This window comes from Aythya ferina (assembly GCF_964211825.1).
Source record: "Aythya ferina genome assembly, chromosome: Z".
NCBI lineage: Eukaryota > Metazoa > Chordata > Aves > Anseriformes > Anatidae > Aythya > Aythya ferina.
Window position 1 is genome coordinate 31,546,002 of NC_140299.1, and position 19,863 is coordinate 31,565,864.

Consider the following 19,863-nt stretch of genomic DNA (forward strand, 5'->3'; position numbering starts at 1 on the left):
TCCCCAGGGAAGTGGTCACTGCACCGAGCCTGTCTGAATTTAAGAAGAGATTGGACTGTGCACTTAGTCACATGGTCTGAACTTTTGGGTAGACCTGTGCGGTGTCAAGAGTTGGACTTGATGATCCTTAAGGGTCCCTTCCAACTCAGGATATTCTATGATTCTATGATTCTATGAAAGTTTAGAACTAAGCCTAGAAAAAAAGAAGGAAGAAAAAACAAGCAAACAAACAAACACAAAAACACAATTATTCACATGAAATGCTTAAGAGTGTAGGATTTCTGTCTTTAACTTTATGCTAAGTTGATCATTTCCCTTCATCCCAGTCATAAATTGAGTGCTAGCTGTGAGATGCGTGCACATGAAAATAATTTTGACATAGGCTCATTCCTCCAGCACCAGTAGCTTTGGGAATCTTCAGTTTTATGGAGTGCTGGTGTATCCCAATCAGTAAAGTACTATATTGAGAAGCTTTTAAAACTTGATGTGATCAGGCTTGTGCTTTCATCATGTCTCATAATTTATACGACAGGTGGGCAACTTTGCATTATAGGTAACCCCAAACCTATTTAAACTAAGTTCCAAATTCTATTGCACAGTTAATGATATGAATAATGACAAGTATAAATACCTCAGTGATTTCTAAAGTCACATAAACAAATTCATTTCCTGTGAACTGTATGATGAGGTAGATATGCAACAATGATAGAACCACTGTAATAACGGACTAACATAGGCTTCTCATTTGGCTCCATACTCTCTATTTAAACAAAGAAATATCCGACAGTTGGATCAGACTGCACATTTTGATGCACTGGATGTGACCTTGCTTAGATACTTATGATGCTTTACAACTTCAGAGAACAGGTGTACAATGCAGTCTCCAGGTTTATGGGAGTCAGCAGAATGACACCGCTTAAGATTTCAGTGCACAGTTCTAAAGAAAAGGGTGCCTCGGTTTCCTCCAAGAAGCTTTAAATGCAAGTATTCTGAAAAGTTGTTAAATAGAGATTAAAAAAAAAAAAAAAAAAAGAACTGTTAGGATGAAAGACAGAAAAAAACAAAAACAACAACAACAACAAGAAAAAAACAAACATACAGTTTTAGATAGCTTTTTAGTAAATGAAGGGTTCTCACTGTGATTATAAAATAACATAAAATGCTCTAGTTACCTGTGCATCAGCCAGCATGATGTCTTTCAGCATAGGCTGACCCTTTGGTTCCCCATTTTCCATTCTTACATAGTGGACCTGGTATCCTCTGATCTGTCCATGTTGTTTATTGGGTACAGGTGAGCGCCAAGACACTTTAACAGCAGTAGAGTTGACAGCCTCAACCTCGACTTTGCGAGGAGGACCACTAGGAACTGGAACAACATCATTGGATAAAACAGAATTACAGGCACCTGTCCCACCCATGTCTTTTGCCTTTTTTTTTTTTTTTTTTTTTTTAAAGGGCAGACTCACTACATTTTCTCTGAAGAATACAAACAGTTCAACAAATGAAAACGCCCAATCAATCTGCTCTACCTTTCAGTGAAAAGATCAAAAACCATGACTGATGCAAAAAATGGAAGAAAAAATAGTATTAGAGAAATAGAAAAACATGTAAAAATGTACAAAAGCCAAGGAAGATGCTTTGAGAGTCAAAGCATTACAGTACAAAGAGGTATTGCAATAATTGAAATAATAATAATAACAATAATAATAAAAAACACAAAAGATTTCCAAAAAAAGTTTCCTTATTTGGTATGTTGTTTGTTTGTTTGTTTGTTTCTTTCTTTCTTTCTTTCTTTTCAGTAGTATAAAAAGGAGGTTGATAATAAGGCTGTCTTCTGTCACTTACAAGCATGGAAAAAAATAAAATGTGTGGAGCATCAGGTTTCCAAGATTAAAAAAGAAAAAAAAAAAAAAAAAAAAAGAAAACAACCCAAAACAACAACAACATCAAAATAAATAATAAGTACAACATAGAACAAGAAAACAGTTTAAAAAAATACCTGAAGAAAACCTCATGTGTTTAAAAATAAAAACTGTAAAATCAAGGAAAAGGAAGAAGGTTTTCTCCCGGTAAGTTACTTTTATGTTTAAGAAGGAGAAAAAAGGATGTGTATGGGCTTAAAGGGGCAGCAGATGCAGTTTATTGACAAAAACAAAAACAAAAACAAAACACTATTTTCTATTTATATATATAAATATATACCAGATATATAAAAAATGTTGAAATGTTGAAAGCACAAGTCTTTGATTAAAAAAAAAAAAAGAAGAAGAAGAAGAAGAAAAAGGAAAAAAAAAAAACAGAACTCAAATAGTGGTAATATTTGCGATTTCAGAAAAAAGCAGAAAAAAAATCTGTTAGCCTACATAAAAGACAGCAGATCTACAGAGAGTCATAGAGGTGCAAACTGATGTAGTGGAGGCAACATACCATCTTCATCTGTCCGAATCAATACTGCTAAGCTCTCTGGGCCAGGTCCAACATCAGTGTGGGCAGTCACAGAGATCCGGTACTCAGTCCATTTTTCCAGCTGTTCCAAAAGGTATTGGGTACTGTCCGAGGAAATTCCCAAAATTTCATGGGGTTTGACATCTTCTCCATCAATCCCAATGTACTTGATGGAGTATTCTGTGATAATGCCATTCTGTTTTTCCACTGGTGGAGGTTTCCAACTTACCAAAATACTAGTGGAGCTGGGGCTTGTGCAACTAATGTCTTGAGGAGGAGCTGATGGCTCTAATTTCAGTAGTGGGTTAAAGAAGGATTTGAGTGAAAGGATAGGAGTGGTTGAAAAAAATGAACAAAAGAAAAAAAAATAAAAATAAATAAAAGAAAATAAAATGAAAATAAAAACAAACAAGAAAATAAGAAGAAACTTGAAAAGCAAAACATCCGGTAATTATATGCACCTTGGCTTATTAACATGAGGAAACTGAAAATGAATAGACCAACCGAATGGTGAAAAAAAAACAAAAAAACATGTAGGGGAAATACATGAAAACAAAACCTCAAAATAATGTTACCTACCTGTAATTAAAATTCTTCTTGAAATAAAAGAAAAACGTGACACTTCTATGGCTACTGATCTATCTTTACAATCATTGCAATTAGTGCAAGTTATAATATCTGAAACGATGCATGACATATATTTATTTAGAAATTTGGACATATCCTCTTCAAGCAGGTTTATTTTGAGAATATTTCTCCTTTTACAGAAACCCCCAAACTTGCAATAATTGCTAGAAATTGCTTTAAACAGCCTCCCCACTCTCGTAACCAACTTTTTTTTTTTTTTTTTTTTTTTTTGATAACTGAGTCTGCCTCGCACAAGTCAACCAAAAATACTGTTTAAATGGAAAGCATTTACTCAAGTATTTATTGTAGCCAACATACCAGAAGCATGCAGTCAATAGAAAGTCTTAGTCAAAGATTTACCTACCCGGAAAAAGTGACAGGGTTGTTGACTCTGACTTTAACTTGTACTTACCCTAGATCAGCTGTCAAGTTTTATTTTTTTAACTCCTCTTGGACACACCTTCGCTAGCAAAGAATTAAATCCTACCAGTAATGTAGATTATTCTATAGCAAAAACAAATATCTACCTCCAAACACTGTGTCAAGAAAGCATGTATTCATTTTATAAATTAAATTCACAATCTGAGGTCATCGGAAAGGTGAAAGATCCTCACTTCACATCTTTTCATCAGCATTCTTCTGGAGCAGAAATGCTCACCTTTACTGATTCATAGTTAAAAGAGTCTGTTAACATAATTACTTTCTCCAGGCTCCACAGCATTTAAACATGGATGTCATTCCATTGCTTTCAGTGAAGCAATTCCAATACTGAAAGCTGGGTATGCATTCATGTACTTAAATGTACCTTAGTGAAGTCTGTACTTAGTAACTAAGCACCAAAAATTATCTCTCTGAACACTCAAAGCACCAAAAAATGAGTCAATATTTAAATTCACTGGCAGTTGTGGACTTCTTCCCCATTTCTGCCATTTCTCTTGGAAGGAAAACATAATTTTTCAGTGCAAGGTCTTTATGGGTCTTTTACTTTTTTTTTTATCTGTTTGTATGCTATTTTCTTCCCATTCTAAAGGAAAAAAAGAAACAGATGGATTTTTGGTACTTATGCTAGGCACATCAAACAAATTTAAAGCAACAGAGGAGGCCTAGGACCCTGCTGTGACCTATTGCATTTACACATGTATGTTTTGGTTCCCCACAGGTCTTCTACAGGGATCAATGGCTTTTTACTCAGTATGGTACTTTGCTCTTCTGAAGAGAAAACAGGAGGGAATGTGCCAGCGTTTCAACTAACTAGAGGAAGCAGATGGGGGGCTACAAAAGAGAATAGAGCCTTTTTATTTTTTTATTTATTTTTTAAGCTAATTCAGTTATCAAATACTCAAAACTTGTTGGTCCACTTTTACCATTGATTTGTGGAGGAAGTAAAAGGTAACCCATAATGTCCCTCAAGGATCCTGTACATAAAGAAATAAATCCCTGTAACATCTTTCTCTGAAACCAAGATAAAAGAGAACAGGGTATTCTGGTGAAGGTTGCTAATGAACTCACAGAAGCTTATTAATTTTTAATCCATGACACTATAAAAAAAATGTTGCTTTTATGTAACTCAGTATAATCTGAAGGCTACCTGTGTAATTAGTTTTATTAAAGTATGTACTTTTTCTTAAAATACACAAAGTTTAAAACTGCTGCAAACTATTAATAAATAACTGGAGTCTGCATATATACTCCTGAAATCAGATTTCCATAATATCTGTATGCATAAGGCTTTTTTCAAATCTAATACTATACTTTTGAATTTTAGAATGGAAAAATGGCAATGTGCTTATAGGCAGAACACACAACCTTGGCTCCTAAATGTTTATTGTTTAAGCATAATTTAGGCAATTTTCACCCAATATGGCGTAAGAGCATGAGCATTCTAAGTAGCTGAAATGGCTCCAGGAACCAATAAATACCCTTTTCCATATTAAATTATTGATTTTGTATTATTGAGGTCAAAACTGGCATTGTTACTAGTCTTCTGTTACATGGTAGTCTTTTATGTTTATTCAAATAGCTTAGAAATGCTGCAGAAGCACACTTAGCTTTGGTTAAACTTAAGCTCTACAGTACTACATCTCCTGTTACATTAACTATTAATAATTATATAACTATCAAATAATGATTATATAATCATATCTATTACAGACCGCAAATTAAAAAGAAAATCATGCCAACTGAGAATCTGATTTTTTTTTTTTTTTTTTAAATAATGCTGCTTTAAGAAATGGTAATTTAATGAAAAACAAACTAAAATAGAATTGCAATAAGTTTTCAAATCATACAGTATAAACTGTTAGGAATGAATAACTTATTCAGCAAACACAGTCATTCTGGATATCATCCTTGCATACCTGGTTGTTTTAGTTAAGTATTAATTTAAATATTGTAAAATAAATCCAAATTTTTGCATAATATTTGCACAGAAATGTGATGAGCTTATTGACATTGTTTCCATAAGAATGCAGTCAGAAAAAATATTTACACTGGCATCAATAATGACTGAACATTTAAAAAAGCCCAGATAAAAAATCTCTAACCTAAGAGATTTACTAACTACCTCTCTAATCAGAGTAGTTACCTATTGAAGTAACTATCAAAGTAGTTACTATAGAAGAGGTATAAGGAAATTTTTGATACAGTCCGAAACATTCAAATTGGCCCACTCTGCAGCATTTTTTACTATGAGGATATGCTACTGGAGCAACCTAGTATTACATGAAATCTTTAGAGTAAGCAGGTGGTATTTTATGGGTGGAGGAATGTTCCTCATCTATACTTATTGCACAATAAAATATAATACGCTATTATCCCTGTTATAACAACAACAACTAATTATGACAGCAAAGTATTGTATCCTTAGACACTGGCTTTCTGTAAGTCTTTACAGAATCTTTTTCGGAAGCTATGGAAAAGACACACATATTAGTTATTCACAGTATTTTAAACATATTTTTTTTTATGTATTAAGGTTCATAAATGCTATGTTTTGTACCATTCTGTTTTCTTGTCTTGCTGTCTCTGTTGGCTATTTAAATGAATCTATTTGACAAATATAACATAATAGATTAAAGTTAGCAAGGAAAGACACCTACTTGACTGCATGGTTCTTGCTGAGATTTCTGCTGTTGAAGCACCCAAACCTTGTGGAGAACGTGCAGCTAGACGAAACAAGTACAAGCTGTTTGGCTTCAAGCCTTGTAGGCGATAAGATGTGGTAGGCTCAGTGGAAACCCGTTGCTACAGGTAAGGAATGAGAGTCAGATGTCAAGATTACTATTCAGTAAGAGACTTAGAGACTCTGAATTGCATATCAACATATGCAATATGTTGTCCACAGAAGAAATGCTTTTATACTCTGATGATAACCTATCTCACAAAATTGTAACATATAAATTCAAGAAAAAAAAAAAAAAGAACTGAAACAGAACAAACCCAAAATGAATACATTACTTTTAACAAATACATGTTAAAGAATTATTTTTTTTTTAAAGCAGACAGCTTAGAGGGTTAAACTCAGAACCAGAAATATTTTTTGACTATTTGAATAAGTAATAAGTGTGTATAAATCATAAAAGGATCTTAAGACAATAACACACAAACAAAGCCTTGTCATGACAGTGACAGCCCCACATGACAGTGAAGTCCAGATATCTGTTATGAGAATAATCTTAGATTTTAGGAAAACCTGTAATTAAGCTGGTGTTCAAAATCTTAAGAAACAAATTATTCCAATTGTAAGGTATTAAACAGTGGCCTGCATCTCAAGCTGAAATACGGATCTGCCCCACAGTCCACAAAGCATGTTTGTACATTCACTGTGTATGTGTGGACCTGTCATAAACTCAGCTGAAGCATCAGCAATGAGATGATGATACAGCACAAATCAATGAAGTTGACACTCTCCTCTGAGACTGACAGGTTCTTTTTTGTTTTATTTATTTATTTATTTATTTTCTGGGACATCTGGCAATACCACATGGTTTTGATATTAGATGTAAGAATGTTTTTTTCTACACTAACAGCACTGAGGCTCTCAAACTCAACATTCTTTATGAAACAATGGTATAGAAAAAGCCCATAGTAGCTTTTTATCTTTAGAGAGAGAGAAAAAAGATTACTGAAAGGTAATAAGCTTCTTCCATGGTGGCAAATAGATATTCTCTAAGGCTGAAAATAGGCTGCAAAGTGCAAGTGCAAAAAAAAAAAAAGTAAATCAGTAACTCTATAACATTCAACAAAACACCTCTGCTTCCAAGCCTTTGTGGAGGAACAGACTTGGAGAGATCAGTATCATCAGAAACTGGATGCAATATCCATGTGAACACCTGTGAACAACAACAAATTTCCTTTGGTAGTAACCATCAAGGTATTTTTGGTTTACACATTTGAAGTCAAATAGGCTCACTGCTGGGATTAACAAACTGTTTAATATCAAGGCTTTCATACTGAAGAAAGTGACCAATGGTAGCATTTACAACTAACTCATTAAAAAGTACTTAAAAGATGTATAATATTTTCTCTTACCTCTTCCCCATGCTCCCCATCTTTGTAAACTAGTTCATAGCTGGAAATAGTATCAGAGCGTGGAGGTGTCCAGGAAAGTAATATGCTCGTTTCAGACTCAGGTTCTGCCTTGAAGTTCAACGGCTGTCCAGGCACTAAAGAAAAAAGATTTTAGTAGTGTTTCCAATTGTTTATCTGGCTATTTAAACACATATCATTAAAACCTTTTAAATTGTTATCTGAATATTTCACATAATATTACTTTCATTGAATTTACTGTTTTAAACAAATTGATTAACTGTGTTTTGAAATAAATTAATCTGAACTCAGAAAAAGAACAAAGTTTTAATTTGCACATCACAAATTATCAAGGATTTCAAGCAAATGCCTCACAGTGCAAATAATATACAAAGAGCTGAAATATTGTTGAAAGAAGCTTGGTGTTGAACACCAGCAAGTTTGTAATGTGTGAAATGGCAAGTGTGTGTGTGTGTGTGTGTGTGTGTGGAGGTCTATACAAGTATTATGTGGGAAATGCTAGTATTACCCAAGATAGGATAGAATATTCAATAACACAGTATTAAAATCATGACATGTGTTTCCAATTCTGAAAAAGGGTTGCTTAACTCACAACTAAGATGCTAAACACATCTTGCTCTCTAAGAATACTGGATGATTTAACTACCCAAAGAAATCACAACCTACTGAAGAGGTCTTCATTAAGTGACATTTTTTCACACTTTTAATGACTGGGATTTTTATCAATACATCTGGATTTCTAGTGGCAACACTTTCTAATTGCAAGAACTAAAAATGTAACTTTGATTTTGGTAGTAAAGAACATTGTGTTTTAAAACCACGTGTAATGATTGCAGTAATTACCTAAGCTAAATGTTTTGTTCTCATTTACTTCTTCATATCTACACTAAATATTAAAGTTATTATTATAACTGGAAAACTTATTATGACTGGGAAAAGATGGTAAAATATATCCTTTCACTGGAATGTATACAATCATTGTGGCGTACAAGTTCTAAAACATTAGTTTCAGTTAATAATGATGCTGATAATGCATCAAACAGTCTTACACACCACGTCTATATTTTCAAGAATAAAATGTGTCATGTCCTTATTGTTGAATAAAAAAAAAAAAAAAAGAGATACAATTCTTAGCACATATCGAGAACAGCTGTGACAACTACAGTGTGATAATAATTGCCTCACAAGTCACTTTTCAGGGTAGATTTTTATTATAATATTACAAGTACATTTCTTCTGTATAGTTAAGAGACTTAAAAATATCACTAAGTAACTGGTAGAAATAATTTGTGACTGTAATTCTTATCTCCCACAGACTTCTGCAGAATCTCACTATGTAGATTAAAAATACCCTTGTGTATGTGGTAGAAGTTTGATATCTAACCTTTAAACAGACAGATAACCTGTCAACATAAAGTGCATATTCAGTCTGTGTGGAGCTTGCAATTCCCTACAATTCACACTTTCATTTGAGAAATAGGAAAAAATAGAAGAAATATGTAGAAAAATATTGCCTATTTCTATGGGAATGAGTGAGAGTCTCTTCACAATCTCTTCACAGAAAGATAGGTAAGAGTAATCAGTAATTTTTCTAAAATATCCCTTGTGTAAGAAGAGAACATTTCTGCATACTACAAAGTAAATAATAATAATAATAATAATAATAATAATAATAATAATAATAATAATAAAATAGGAAAATATCATAAAGTTATAGAATATCTTGACCTGGAAAAGACACACAAGGATCATTAAGTCCAGTTCCTGGCTCCCTACACGAACAACCAAATATCAAACATCATATTTCTGAGAATCCTGTCCAAATGCTTCTTGAAATCTCTTAGGCTTGGTGTTGTGACCATTTCCCTAGGGAGCCTGTTGCAGTGCACAACCACCGTCATTGTGAAGAAGTTTTAGCTAATATCCAATATGAACCACAATCTGATGGAGCTTCATGCCATTCCTTCATGTCCTATTGCTAGTCAGAAGAGATCAGTGCCTCCCCCTGCATTACCCTTCATGAGGACATTGTAGACTGCAGCAAGGTCTCCTCTCAGTCTTCGCTAGGCTGAAAACCAAGTGACTTCAACTGCTCCTCATCAATCTTGCTCTATAGACCTTTCAGCATCTTTGTTGCCTTCCTTTGGACATTCTCTAATAGTTTGATGTACTTTGTATATTGTGGCAACCAAAAATGTACGCAGTACTTGAGGTAAGGCTGTACCAGAGTAGAGCAATACAATCATACATTCATCAAATGGCTTGAGTGAGAAGGGACCTTAAAGGTCACCTAGTTCCAAGCTTCCTGTCATTTGGAAGGGATGCCTTTCACTGGATCAGGTTGCACAAAGCCTCATCTGACTTGTCGAAACCTCTAGGGATTGAGAGTCCAGTGCCTCACCACCCTCTGAGTAAAGAATTTCCTCCTGACTTCTAATTTAAATCTCCCCTCTTTCAGTTTAAAGCCATTCCCCTTTCTCCTGTCACTATCTGCTTATATATAAAGTCACTCTTCATCTTTTTTATAAGCTCACTCTAAGTATGTAAGTATTTTCTTCTCCAGGCTGAACATCCCCATCTTGTTCAGCCTTTCTTTGTAGGAGGAGTGCTCCATCGCTTTAATCACCTTCATAGCCTTCCTCTGGACTCACTCTAACAGGTCCACATCTTTCTTATTTTGGGGACCCCAGACCTGGATGTAGTACTCCCAGTGGGGCCTCACAAGGGTAGAAGACAACCATTCACTCAATCTGCTGGCTGCTCCTGTGTTGATGCAGCCCAGGACACAGTTGGCCTTCTGGGCTGCAAGCATGAACTTCTGGCTCATGTTGAGCTTTTCATCCATCAGAACCCCCAAGTCCTTCTCTGCAAGGCTGTTCTCAATGACTTCTCCCAGTCTGTATTTATGTCTGGGATTGCCCTGGTCCAGGTGCAGCATTTTGGACTTGGACTTGCTGAACCTCATTAGGTTCATGTGAGCCCACTTCTTCAAGGGACTTGTGAGGTCCCTTTGGATGATATCCCTTCCATCTGTTGCATCAACTGCACCACTCAGCTTGGTTTAATATGCAAACTTGCTGAGGGTGCACTCAATCCCACTGTCTACACCATTTATAAAGATATTAAACAGCACCAGTCCCAAAACAGATCCTCAAGGGACACCAGCTTCCATCACCAGCCTCCACCTGGATATAGAGCTGTTGAACACAACTCTCTTTATGTGGCCATCCAGCTAAATCCTTGTACTCTGAGTAGTCCACTTTTAAAATCCATCTCTCTCCAATTTAGAGATCAGGATATCATGTGGGACCATCTTGAAGGCTTTACAGAAGTTCAGGTAGATGGTATTGTTCAGTCTTCCATTGTCAGCTGATGCAGTCACTCCATCCCAAAGGCCACCAGGTCAGACATTTGTCCTTGATGAAACAGTGCTGACTGTCTCAGATCACCTCCTTGTCTTGCATGTACCTTAACATTGCTTCCAGGAGGATCTGTTCCATGATCTTGCCAGGCATAGTGGTGAGGCTCACCAGTCTGTAGTTCTCTGTGTCCTTCTTTCTACCCTTTTTAAAAATGGGAGAAAAGTTTTCCTCTTTCCAGTCACTAGGAACTTCTCCGGAGTGGCAGGACTTTCCAAGTATGATGGAGAGTGGCTTGGTAGCTGTGTCCAATGGTTCCCTCAGGACCCTGGGATTCATGTCATTGACTTGTACCTGTTCATTTCCATCAGGTGGTCAGACCTACTATTTGCTTAAAGTGGGAGGGATTTTGTTCCCCCAACCACTACCTAGAGGTTCAAGAACTTGAGAGAGGTGGGAAGCCTGACGGCAACTATCACTTCCTTCAGCTGGCTTGCAATTCTATTTTTGATTTACTCCAGGATACAGTTGTCCGTTTTGGTTGCCAGGGCACACTGTGGACTCAAATTCAATTTGTCATCTACCAGAACTTCCAGATCCCTTTCTGCTGGGCCTTCTTTCTCCAGCCTCTCATCTACTAATCTGTACATCCACAGTGGCCCTGTCCTAGGTTCAGAATCCCATGATTTCTCTTGTTAAACGTCACACAACTGGTAATTGCCCAGCCCTCTAATTTGTCAAGATCTCTCTGCAAGGCTCTTCTAACTTTGAGGGAGTCAGTGTCTCCTCTCTGTTTAGTGTCACCTGGAAATTTAGTACACTTTCAGGTCCTTCATTCAAGTAATTTATTAAAAATTTAAAGAAAAATGGCCCTGAAATGGAGCCCATCCTGTGCATGATATCTACTTCAGTGGCCTCGAGGGAGGGATGGAGGGCACATGTGCCAAGTCTGCAGATGGCATCAAGCTGGAGCGGGATAGTCAATATAGTCATGGGCCATGCTGCTCTTATGAGGGAGCTGAAAAATGGGGAGGAAGTGGCTGATGGGACATGGCATTCAGCAAGAAAGAGGCTGAGCCCTGGCCTGGGAAGGCAGAGCCCTGCAGGGACAGAAGCTGAGGCTGGTGTGGCTCTGGGGTAACTCAGAGGGATGGCTCTGCAGGGAGCAAGCTGAACAGTTCCCAGTGATGCACTTTGGCAGCAATGAGGGCAAGACAGTCGGTGTGAGCAGGACATAGGCTTGAGAGCCAGGGGAGGGCAGGGGTCGTCCCCACTGTTTAGAGCTTGTCAGTGTACGGTCATCTGCATACTGCATCTGGTTTGGGACCTCCAACAGAAAAAGGATGTTGATAAAAATGGACAAATTTAATAAACAACCAGTAAGAAGAGGCTGTGGGACTCCAGCCAGTTCAGCCAGGAGAAGGTGTGGCTTTGGTAGCATGCAGCAGCAGCCCCAGCACCAGCAGGAAAGTAGAGAGGGGACACAGGTGGTCTCTGCATAGTAGTGTGCACGAGTAGGGCAAGAGGCAGCAGCATAAACTGAGACACAAGATGCTCAGGCTGGAGACAAGGAGAAAGAAGCCTTTTTACTACCAGGACAGTAGTGACGGTAGTGATCAGGGCCCAGGGAGGCTGGGCAGTCTCTGGCCTGGGGCGTTTCACTCCCTGGCTGAGTGAAGCCCTGAACAGCCTGAGCCCCAGCTAAGCCTGCTGGGGGAGGGGGGAAACAACACATGACACGACAATGACACTGGACACCTCCCCTCCTGCCAGCACCAGCAGTACCCTGAGGATACTACAGTCTTTGTATCATCATCTATGCTTTATGATAATGAATATGGCAGCAGTTGGAAAATAAAGGGTATTCCCTGTCTCTCTGTAGTAATACATTTTAAGATCCTCATCTTCCAAATCTTTTCAAAAACAGGTCTGCTACTTGCTATAATTCTATAAGACAAAAGAATGGTTAATTGGACTGTACCAAATATTGTTTATTGAAACAATAACTTATGTAAAACCTAGTTATCCTTGATATTTTATAGCCACATTTTTGCAAATCTGAAGCTGAAAAACATCAAGAGAAAAACAGAAGTGACAGGGAATCTGAATGGCTCCAAACAGATTGAGAAGATAAGGAAGAAGGGAAAAAAAAAACATATTTACAGAAACTTAACAAACTATATCACTGATACATTCTGTGGGGAACCTAATACTTAATTCAAAGAAAAAGTATCAGATAAGAAAGTGATATAATAACTTTTAAACTATTAAGTATTTCTGCCTGGAATACACAGCACCTGTTAAAAAAAAAATATATATATATATATATCTTCGGTGGTGTCTGGAAACTAAATGAAGCTGGAGGAGCTTACAGAACATACTGGTATAATCAAGCCACAGAATGGAGTTTTCTTATGTGAGTATTCTCTCAGTACTGTCTTTTTCTGCTTTGAGGTCAGTGTAGTCTACAAATGTATACTAAAAGCCATAACTTCCCTGTGCAGCAAGCATGCCTTTTATTTCTCAATTCTACAAAGTGTGTTGTCACTAGGAGACTAGTATTGTGGAGTTTCATGTATTCATGAAAGAAATATCTGGCAAAGTAGCAAGCTTATTACAACAGAGAACCGCATTTCTTTGCTAGTGACTACCTTCCTCTGAACTTCTAATCATTCTTCTTAAGATAATGCTTTGTTTATGTGCCCTGCAAGTCAGATACTTGACCTTCTCACTACTGTCCTTTTCTCTATGATCAAAAGCTTGATATTTATAACTGTAATAATCCTTAGTCTTCAATCCACAGCCAATCCTTGTTTTAAAGCTAGCAATATGTTTTATTCTTCAATTTTCACATTTAAATAAGCATACATTTTGCAGTATACATCCAGGTATATCTGGAATATTTTTCAGTCTCTCTTTCTCCACTAATTCACTACCTAACAGACCGTGGTCAAGAAGCATTCAGACAATGCTCTCGTTGGTTTAATTTTTAGGTAGTCTTGTGTGGAGCCAGGAGTTGGACTCTATGATTCTTGTGGGTCCTTTGTAACTTGGGTTATTCTATGATTCTATTAACTTGTCTAAAGTTCAGGAGATTTTCTGCTACACAGAAGCTAATGTATATTGCTCAGAGAGTACATATACTGCTGATCAGTTTTAGGAAAGAAAGCAGTATGAGAAGTTTCATAAGAAATGCGTCCAGAACAGCTAAATGGAGACAAACCAACACAGTTTTTGTTTTCAGATGAAGATAAAGGATAATAAATATTTTTATACTAAAGCTTACACAGTTAATTCTTTGTTCTAAAACTTGGTCTTTGTAATTCAATTTGCCTAAATAATACACTTGTCCTGATTCCATCCTCAATAGAATCAAATCCTTTGACCCATAATGATATATAAGTACTTTCTTAGGAGTAGATTTTGGAACTGAGTTTCTCTTAATGTGAAAGGCTCAGCTCTACAGCTCTCTTCTGATGCCTAATTCCTTAAAATGGTGTCTTGATAGTGAAGAAAACACTGCTGCTTTTGCCCACAATTGGGCAAAAGAACAGGGCTTTTCCACAAATGTTAGGCAGAATACTTAAACCTGAAATTGAATGTAAAACTTTTTTTTTTTTATGTTTGTTTTTCTGATAAATATTTCTTTCTTTTTCCCACAAATTACATGTTCCTAGTTAATATTTTAATTAGAAATTCAATTTGCAATTTTAATAAAGTTTCTGCTGACCAGCAAAGTGAGAAGACATTCACAGAGCCCTTTCAAGGAATCACTATGCTGTACTAACAAACAGAAGACTCTCATAAACAGGCTTTTAAAAAATTCTTCAATTTTTACAGTCATCCTCCAAAGATCCAAAGTTCAGGAACGTTTTGAAGGAAATCAAACTATCAAAGGCTGTAAACCACAGCTATCATTCAATTTTTTATTTTTTATTTTTTGGATAATGCATAAAGGTTAAGCTGCATATTTACCATTTTCCATTAACAATTTATTTATTTATTTATTTATTTATTTTCATGTTACATGTGTAACTTATTTGGCACATGTATATTTATGTGGATGTCTATCAGCCTGAGAGACTTAAACCAAAGCAATCATATTCAGGTTTAGATTACAACAAATCTGGTAGAAAAGGGCATCATATTCTGCAGTGCTAACTGAAGAGAAATTGCCAGCTAGAAAGATGGGTGAATCACGTTTTTTAAAGAAACATAGCATTGGAGCACTTCACTAGACTTTCTTGTATGTTTATCTCTTATGGCTTCAAATATTCACATTCTTTATGGACAAGTATCAGTGCTTAAAAATGCTGCCTGTGTACCACATTTTTGTTTTTCTTTCAATTTTCAACATTGTCTTACATAAACAATGTCAAGTCAACTCCATTACAAAGTTGAAAACGTGTATTGAGACTCCCTCCTGCACTGTTAACATTGTCATAATTTCTTCAGATTACAACAATAATCAGAAACAGATGGGCATTTTTAATGGCAAGTTCTTTAAAGGTTTTAATAAACACAGCTTTTCTGAAATGACATCAACAAGTAATGTAACTGGGCCGGTCCAGCCGAGTCTCACTGTTCATTATTTCAGTTGCTTCACCCTTCCCTGGAGAAACAACCAACAAACCCTTCCCGATATAAAGAAGTTTATGATTATAAATGAAAATACAGACAAGGAGTTCACTAAAAGTGTTTTGCATATGAATTCTAAAAGCAGACTAATGCCAATATAAATACTAGTTTCTAAATAAATAAATAAAAATTAAATACAAAAGACAAAATTAAAATATGGTGTACATTTGCATATGTGCACAAGCAAGCTATGCAGCACATGCAGCAGGCAAGATATGACATGGTTGCCACAACTGAAATGTGGTGGGATCACTCCCATGACTGGAGTGCTGCAATGTCTGGCTATAGGCTCTTCAGAAGAGACAGGCAGCGCAGAAGGGGTGGTGGTGTGGCTCTCTGTATTAAAGAATGTTTTGATGCTGTGGGACTCGAGACTAGGAATGATAAGGTTGAGTCCCTATCGGTTAGGATCAGCAAGAAGGCCAACAAGGGAAGCATCCTGGTGGGGGTCTATTACCGACTGCCGAACCAGGATGAGGAGATGAATGAGGCAGCTGACAGAAGTTGCAAAATCGTCAGCGCTTGTTCTTGTGGGGGACTTCAACTTCTCAGACATATCCTGGAAGCACATCACAGCCCAGACAAAGCAGTCTAGGTGGTTTCTGGAGAGCATAGAAGATAGTTTCCTGACACAGCTGTTAGTGAGCCTACCAGGGGAGGTGCAACGCTGAACATTCTATTCACACACAGCAAAGGCTAGCTGGAGATGTAGTGGGCAGTAAGCTGTCTTGGTCAGAGTGACCATGAAATAGTAGAGTTCTCTATTCTTGGAGAAGATAGAAGGGGACCAGTAAGGCTGCTGTACTGGACTTCCAGAGGGCACACTTTGAGCTGTTCAGGACACTGGCTGGCAGAGTCCCTTGGAAGGGAGTTCTGAAGGGCAGAGGAGTCCAGGAAAGCTGGGCACTCTTCAAGAAGGAAATCTTAATGGCTGAGTGGTCTGTCCCCACGTGCCCAAAGAACAGCTGGTGTGGGAAAAGACTGGCCTGACTGAACAGAGAGTTGTGGCTAGACCTTAAGAAAAAAAAAAAAAAAAAAAGGATTATGATCTTTGGAAAAGAGGGCGGGCCACTCAGAAGGATTATAAGAATGTTGTAAGGCTGTGCAGAGACAAAATTAGAAAGGCCAAAGCTCATCTGGAGCTCAATCTGACTACTGCTGTTGAAGATAACAGAAAATATTTTTCTAAATACATAAACATAAAAAGGAGGACGAAGGAGAATCTCCATCCTTTACTGGATGCGGGGGGGGAACAGTGACAAGAGATGAGGAAAAGGCTGAGGTGCTTAATGCCTTCTTTGCGTCTTTAGTGGCAAAACCAGTTGTTCTCTGGATACCCAGCTCAGTACCTTGAGCTGGTGGAAGGGGATGGGGAGCAGAATGTGGCCCTCACTATCTATGAGGAAATGACTGGTGACCCGCTACGGCACTTAGATGTACGTAAGTCGATGGGGACAGATAGGATTCACGTGAAGGTACTGAGAGAACTGGCGGAGGAACTGGCCAAACCGCTTTCCGTCATTTATCAACAGTCCTGGCTATCAGGGAAGGTCCCAGTCGACTGGCTGCTAGCAAATGTGATGCCCATATACAAGAAGGGCTAGAGGGTAGACCCGGGGAACTATAGGCCTGTTAGTTTGACCTCAGTGCCAGGGAAGCTCATGGGGAAGATTATCTTGAGTGTCATCACATGGCACTTGCAGAGCAAGAGGCAATCAGGTCCAGTCAACATGAGTTTACGAAAGGCAGGTCCGGCTTGACAAACCTCATCTCCTGATGAGAGAACCTCATCTCCTGATGAGGAGAGGCTGAGGGAGCTGGGATTGTTCAGTCTGGAGAAGAGGAGGCTCAAGGGTGACCTTATCGCTCTCTATAAGTACATTAAAGGAGGCTGTAGCGAAGTGGGTGTTGGTCTATTCTCCCACGTGCCTGGTGACAGGATGAGGGGGAAGGGGCTAAAGTTGCACCAAGGGAGGTTTAGGTTGTATATTAGGAAGAACTTCTTTACTGAAAGGGTTGTTAGGCATTGGAATGGGCTACCCAGGAAAGTGGTTAGACAATTCTGTGATTCTGTGTGATTCTGTGTTATAGTCACCATCCCTGGAGTTCTTTAAAAGGCATTTCTATGTTGAACTTAGTGATACGGTTTAGTGGAGGACTTGTTAGTGTTAGGTCAGAGGTTGAACTAGATGATCTTGGAGGTCTCTTCCAACCTAGATGATTCTTTGATTCTGTAACATTTTAATGCACAAGTAGGTCTAGAAAAGTTATTTTAGTAACTTCTCAGCTGAGAATCTGAAGAGTAACACTTAGACTTTTGTGTGACATAATGCATACAATGGTCCACAGAAACAGTTCAATGTCCGGTTTTCATTAAGTGTGCACTAGTGTCTACTTTGAATTAACAGATTTGCATACAGAACTAAAAGCTGTAACCAATGGAGCTGTCTTAAGTTATGATTAGAGGTGCATTTTTTAACAATTTGAGGTAAGATACAATTCTTCAACAAGAAACATTCTGGTAGTAAAAAATTCAAGTGTGTTACATAATATTTCTAGGTAATCAATGACCTACAGTAATACTTCATACAGCTTTCTCTAAAAACTAGAAAAAGTGAGCTTTTATTTCTTATTACTACAATAAATCACTGTCTGCAGTGTAGCTCCACCAGAACTTCTGGCTTCTGATTTCAAAAAAATTGTCTGCAATGATTTGCTTGCTTGCCTGCTTGTCCTTTGCTAATAAAAATAATTAATGGATTTAAAATTCCTGTGCAGAACCAAAACAACACAACTGTAAACATAAAATGAGAAATTGGTGACCTTGGGGATTACTCTTTTTAGGGACAGGTTGGATTTGTCTTGATAAATTCAAAGTGTAGAGAACTGTTTGCCTGTTACAAAGTTGCCTGGATAAACTGTGGCAATCCTTAAAACTTCTCCCCCCCCCCCCCCCAACATTTTCATGATCAAGTCTTTGCTCTGCAAAATTTCTTCTTTTCATTTTTTTTTTCCCTCACAAATTCTCTTTACTGCTGGCTTACCTCCTGTTTGAGTGATGACTTGAATGTCACTAGAAAGTGGTCCATCCCCAACAGAAGTAAAAGCAAGAACCTTCACAGAGTATGTTTTCTGGGGCACCAGATTCCCAATAGTGGTAATATGGCTGTCAGCCACATTGTGCTTCATCCAGCTGTTGACATGTTGAGTAGGATCCATGGTGTAATAAACTCTGTAACCTTGTATTTGTCCATTAGGTTCCTCAGGTTCTTCCCACTGTACCAAAATGGTGGTAGAGCTCAACATACGGGCCTGTACATTGCGTGGCGCACTTGAAGGTGCTTGCTCTGAAGTCCTTGTGGACACAGGTTCACTGGGTGGCCCTCGCCCAATGTTATTTACAGCAACTACCCGAAATTCATACTCTGAATATGGACTTAGGCCAGCCACACTATAGCGTGTTGTGGCAACCCCATCAATTTCCTTATATGGCTCCTCAGAGTTTTTGGGTTTATGTTGGATTATGTAGTAAGAAACTGGTTCAGGGTTTCCAGAATCCCAAGTCAATGTTATGCTTGTTGCTGTGCTTTCTGTCACCACAGGTGTTCCAGGAGGTCTGGGTAAGGCTAAGGATAAATATCAAAAAATGCAGTTAGCCCTGTGTAACAGCAGACCTTAATAATTACGTTATGAGATTTAAAAAACCAACCAACCAAACAAACAAACAAAAAATCAGGAAATTTGGAATAGAGAGAACATGTGATTTGTTCAGCATGAGCTTTTGGCAATCAAGATTATCTCCAGAAACTTATCAGAAACATCTCAAGTTCTGTAGTAAAAGGTTTATTGATATAAAGCAACAATACTGACTTTTATGGTAAGTTCCTTAAGCAGATGACCATTAAAGACTAATTTTCAGTAATTTTTGGAACCTCTGGCACCCACTACTCAATTAACATGGTACTTGGACACCCAGCAACTCCAAAAATCAAACAACTGGTTCTTAAGAGTTACTGCTATTGACAAATATATGCAAGATTATAAAGTTCTTTATTTACTTTAAAGGCAGGTTGAGAGCTAGACATAGGAAAATAATTAAACACTATTATGAATTTATTTATCAGAATTATTGCTGTCTTAATCTGTATTTTGTCTTATGCCAGTGATTGGTTGGAATGGTTACTTTCTTGACTTACAAGTGTAAGATAATTTAGTCTCTTTTGGTGCAATTTATTTGTTCAGAATA

The 19,863-nt window shown here is 37.5% G+C and overlaps 1 protein-coding gene across 18 annotated transcripts in view; it reads right to left on the reverse strand.

The window, feature by feature from the left end:
* Window positions 1-19,863, reverse strand: part of PTPRD (protein tyrosine phosphatase receptor type D) — a 1,303,784-nt gene that overhangs the window by 136,054 nt on the left and 1,147,867 nt on the right. For 12 of the 18 annotated variants that reach the window (XM_084505446.1, XM_084505445.1, XM_084505434.1 and 9 more), the window contains 5 exons: window positions 18,662-19,243; window positions 7,603-7,736; window positions 6,171-6,315; window positions 2,428-2,733; window positions 1,173-1,366 (listed from right to left, as the gene is read on the reverse strand). In XM_084505446.1, coding sequence (XP_084361572.1) covers window positions 1,173-1,366; window positions 2,428-2,733; window positions 6,171-6,315; window positions 7,603-7,736; window positions 18,662-19,243 — 1,361 coding nt within the window. The remainder of the gene's footprint in view (window positions 1-1,172; window positions 1,367-2,427; window positions 2,734-6,170; window positions 6,316-7,602; window positions 7,737-18,661; window positions 19,244-19,863) is intronic. The other 6 variants (XM_084505438.1, XM_084505437.1, XM_084505439.1 and 3 more) reach the window with 1 other exon arrangement.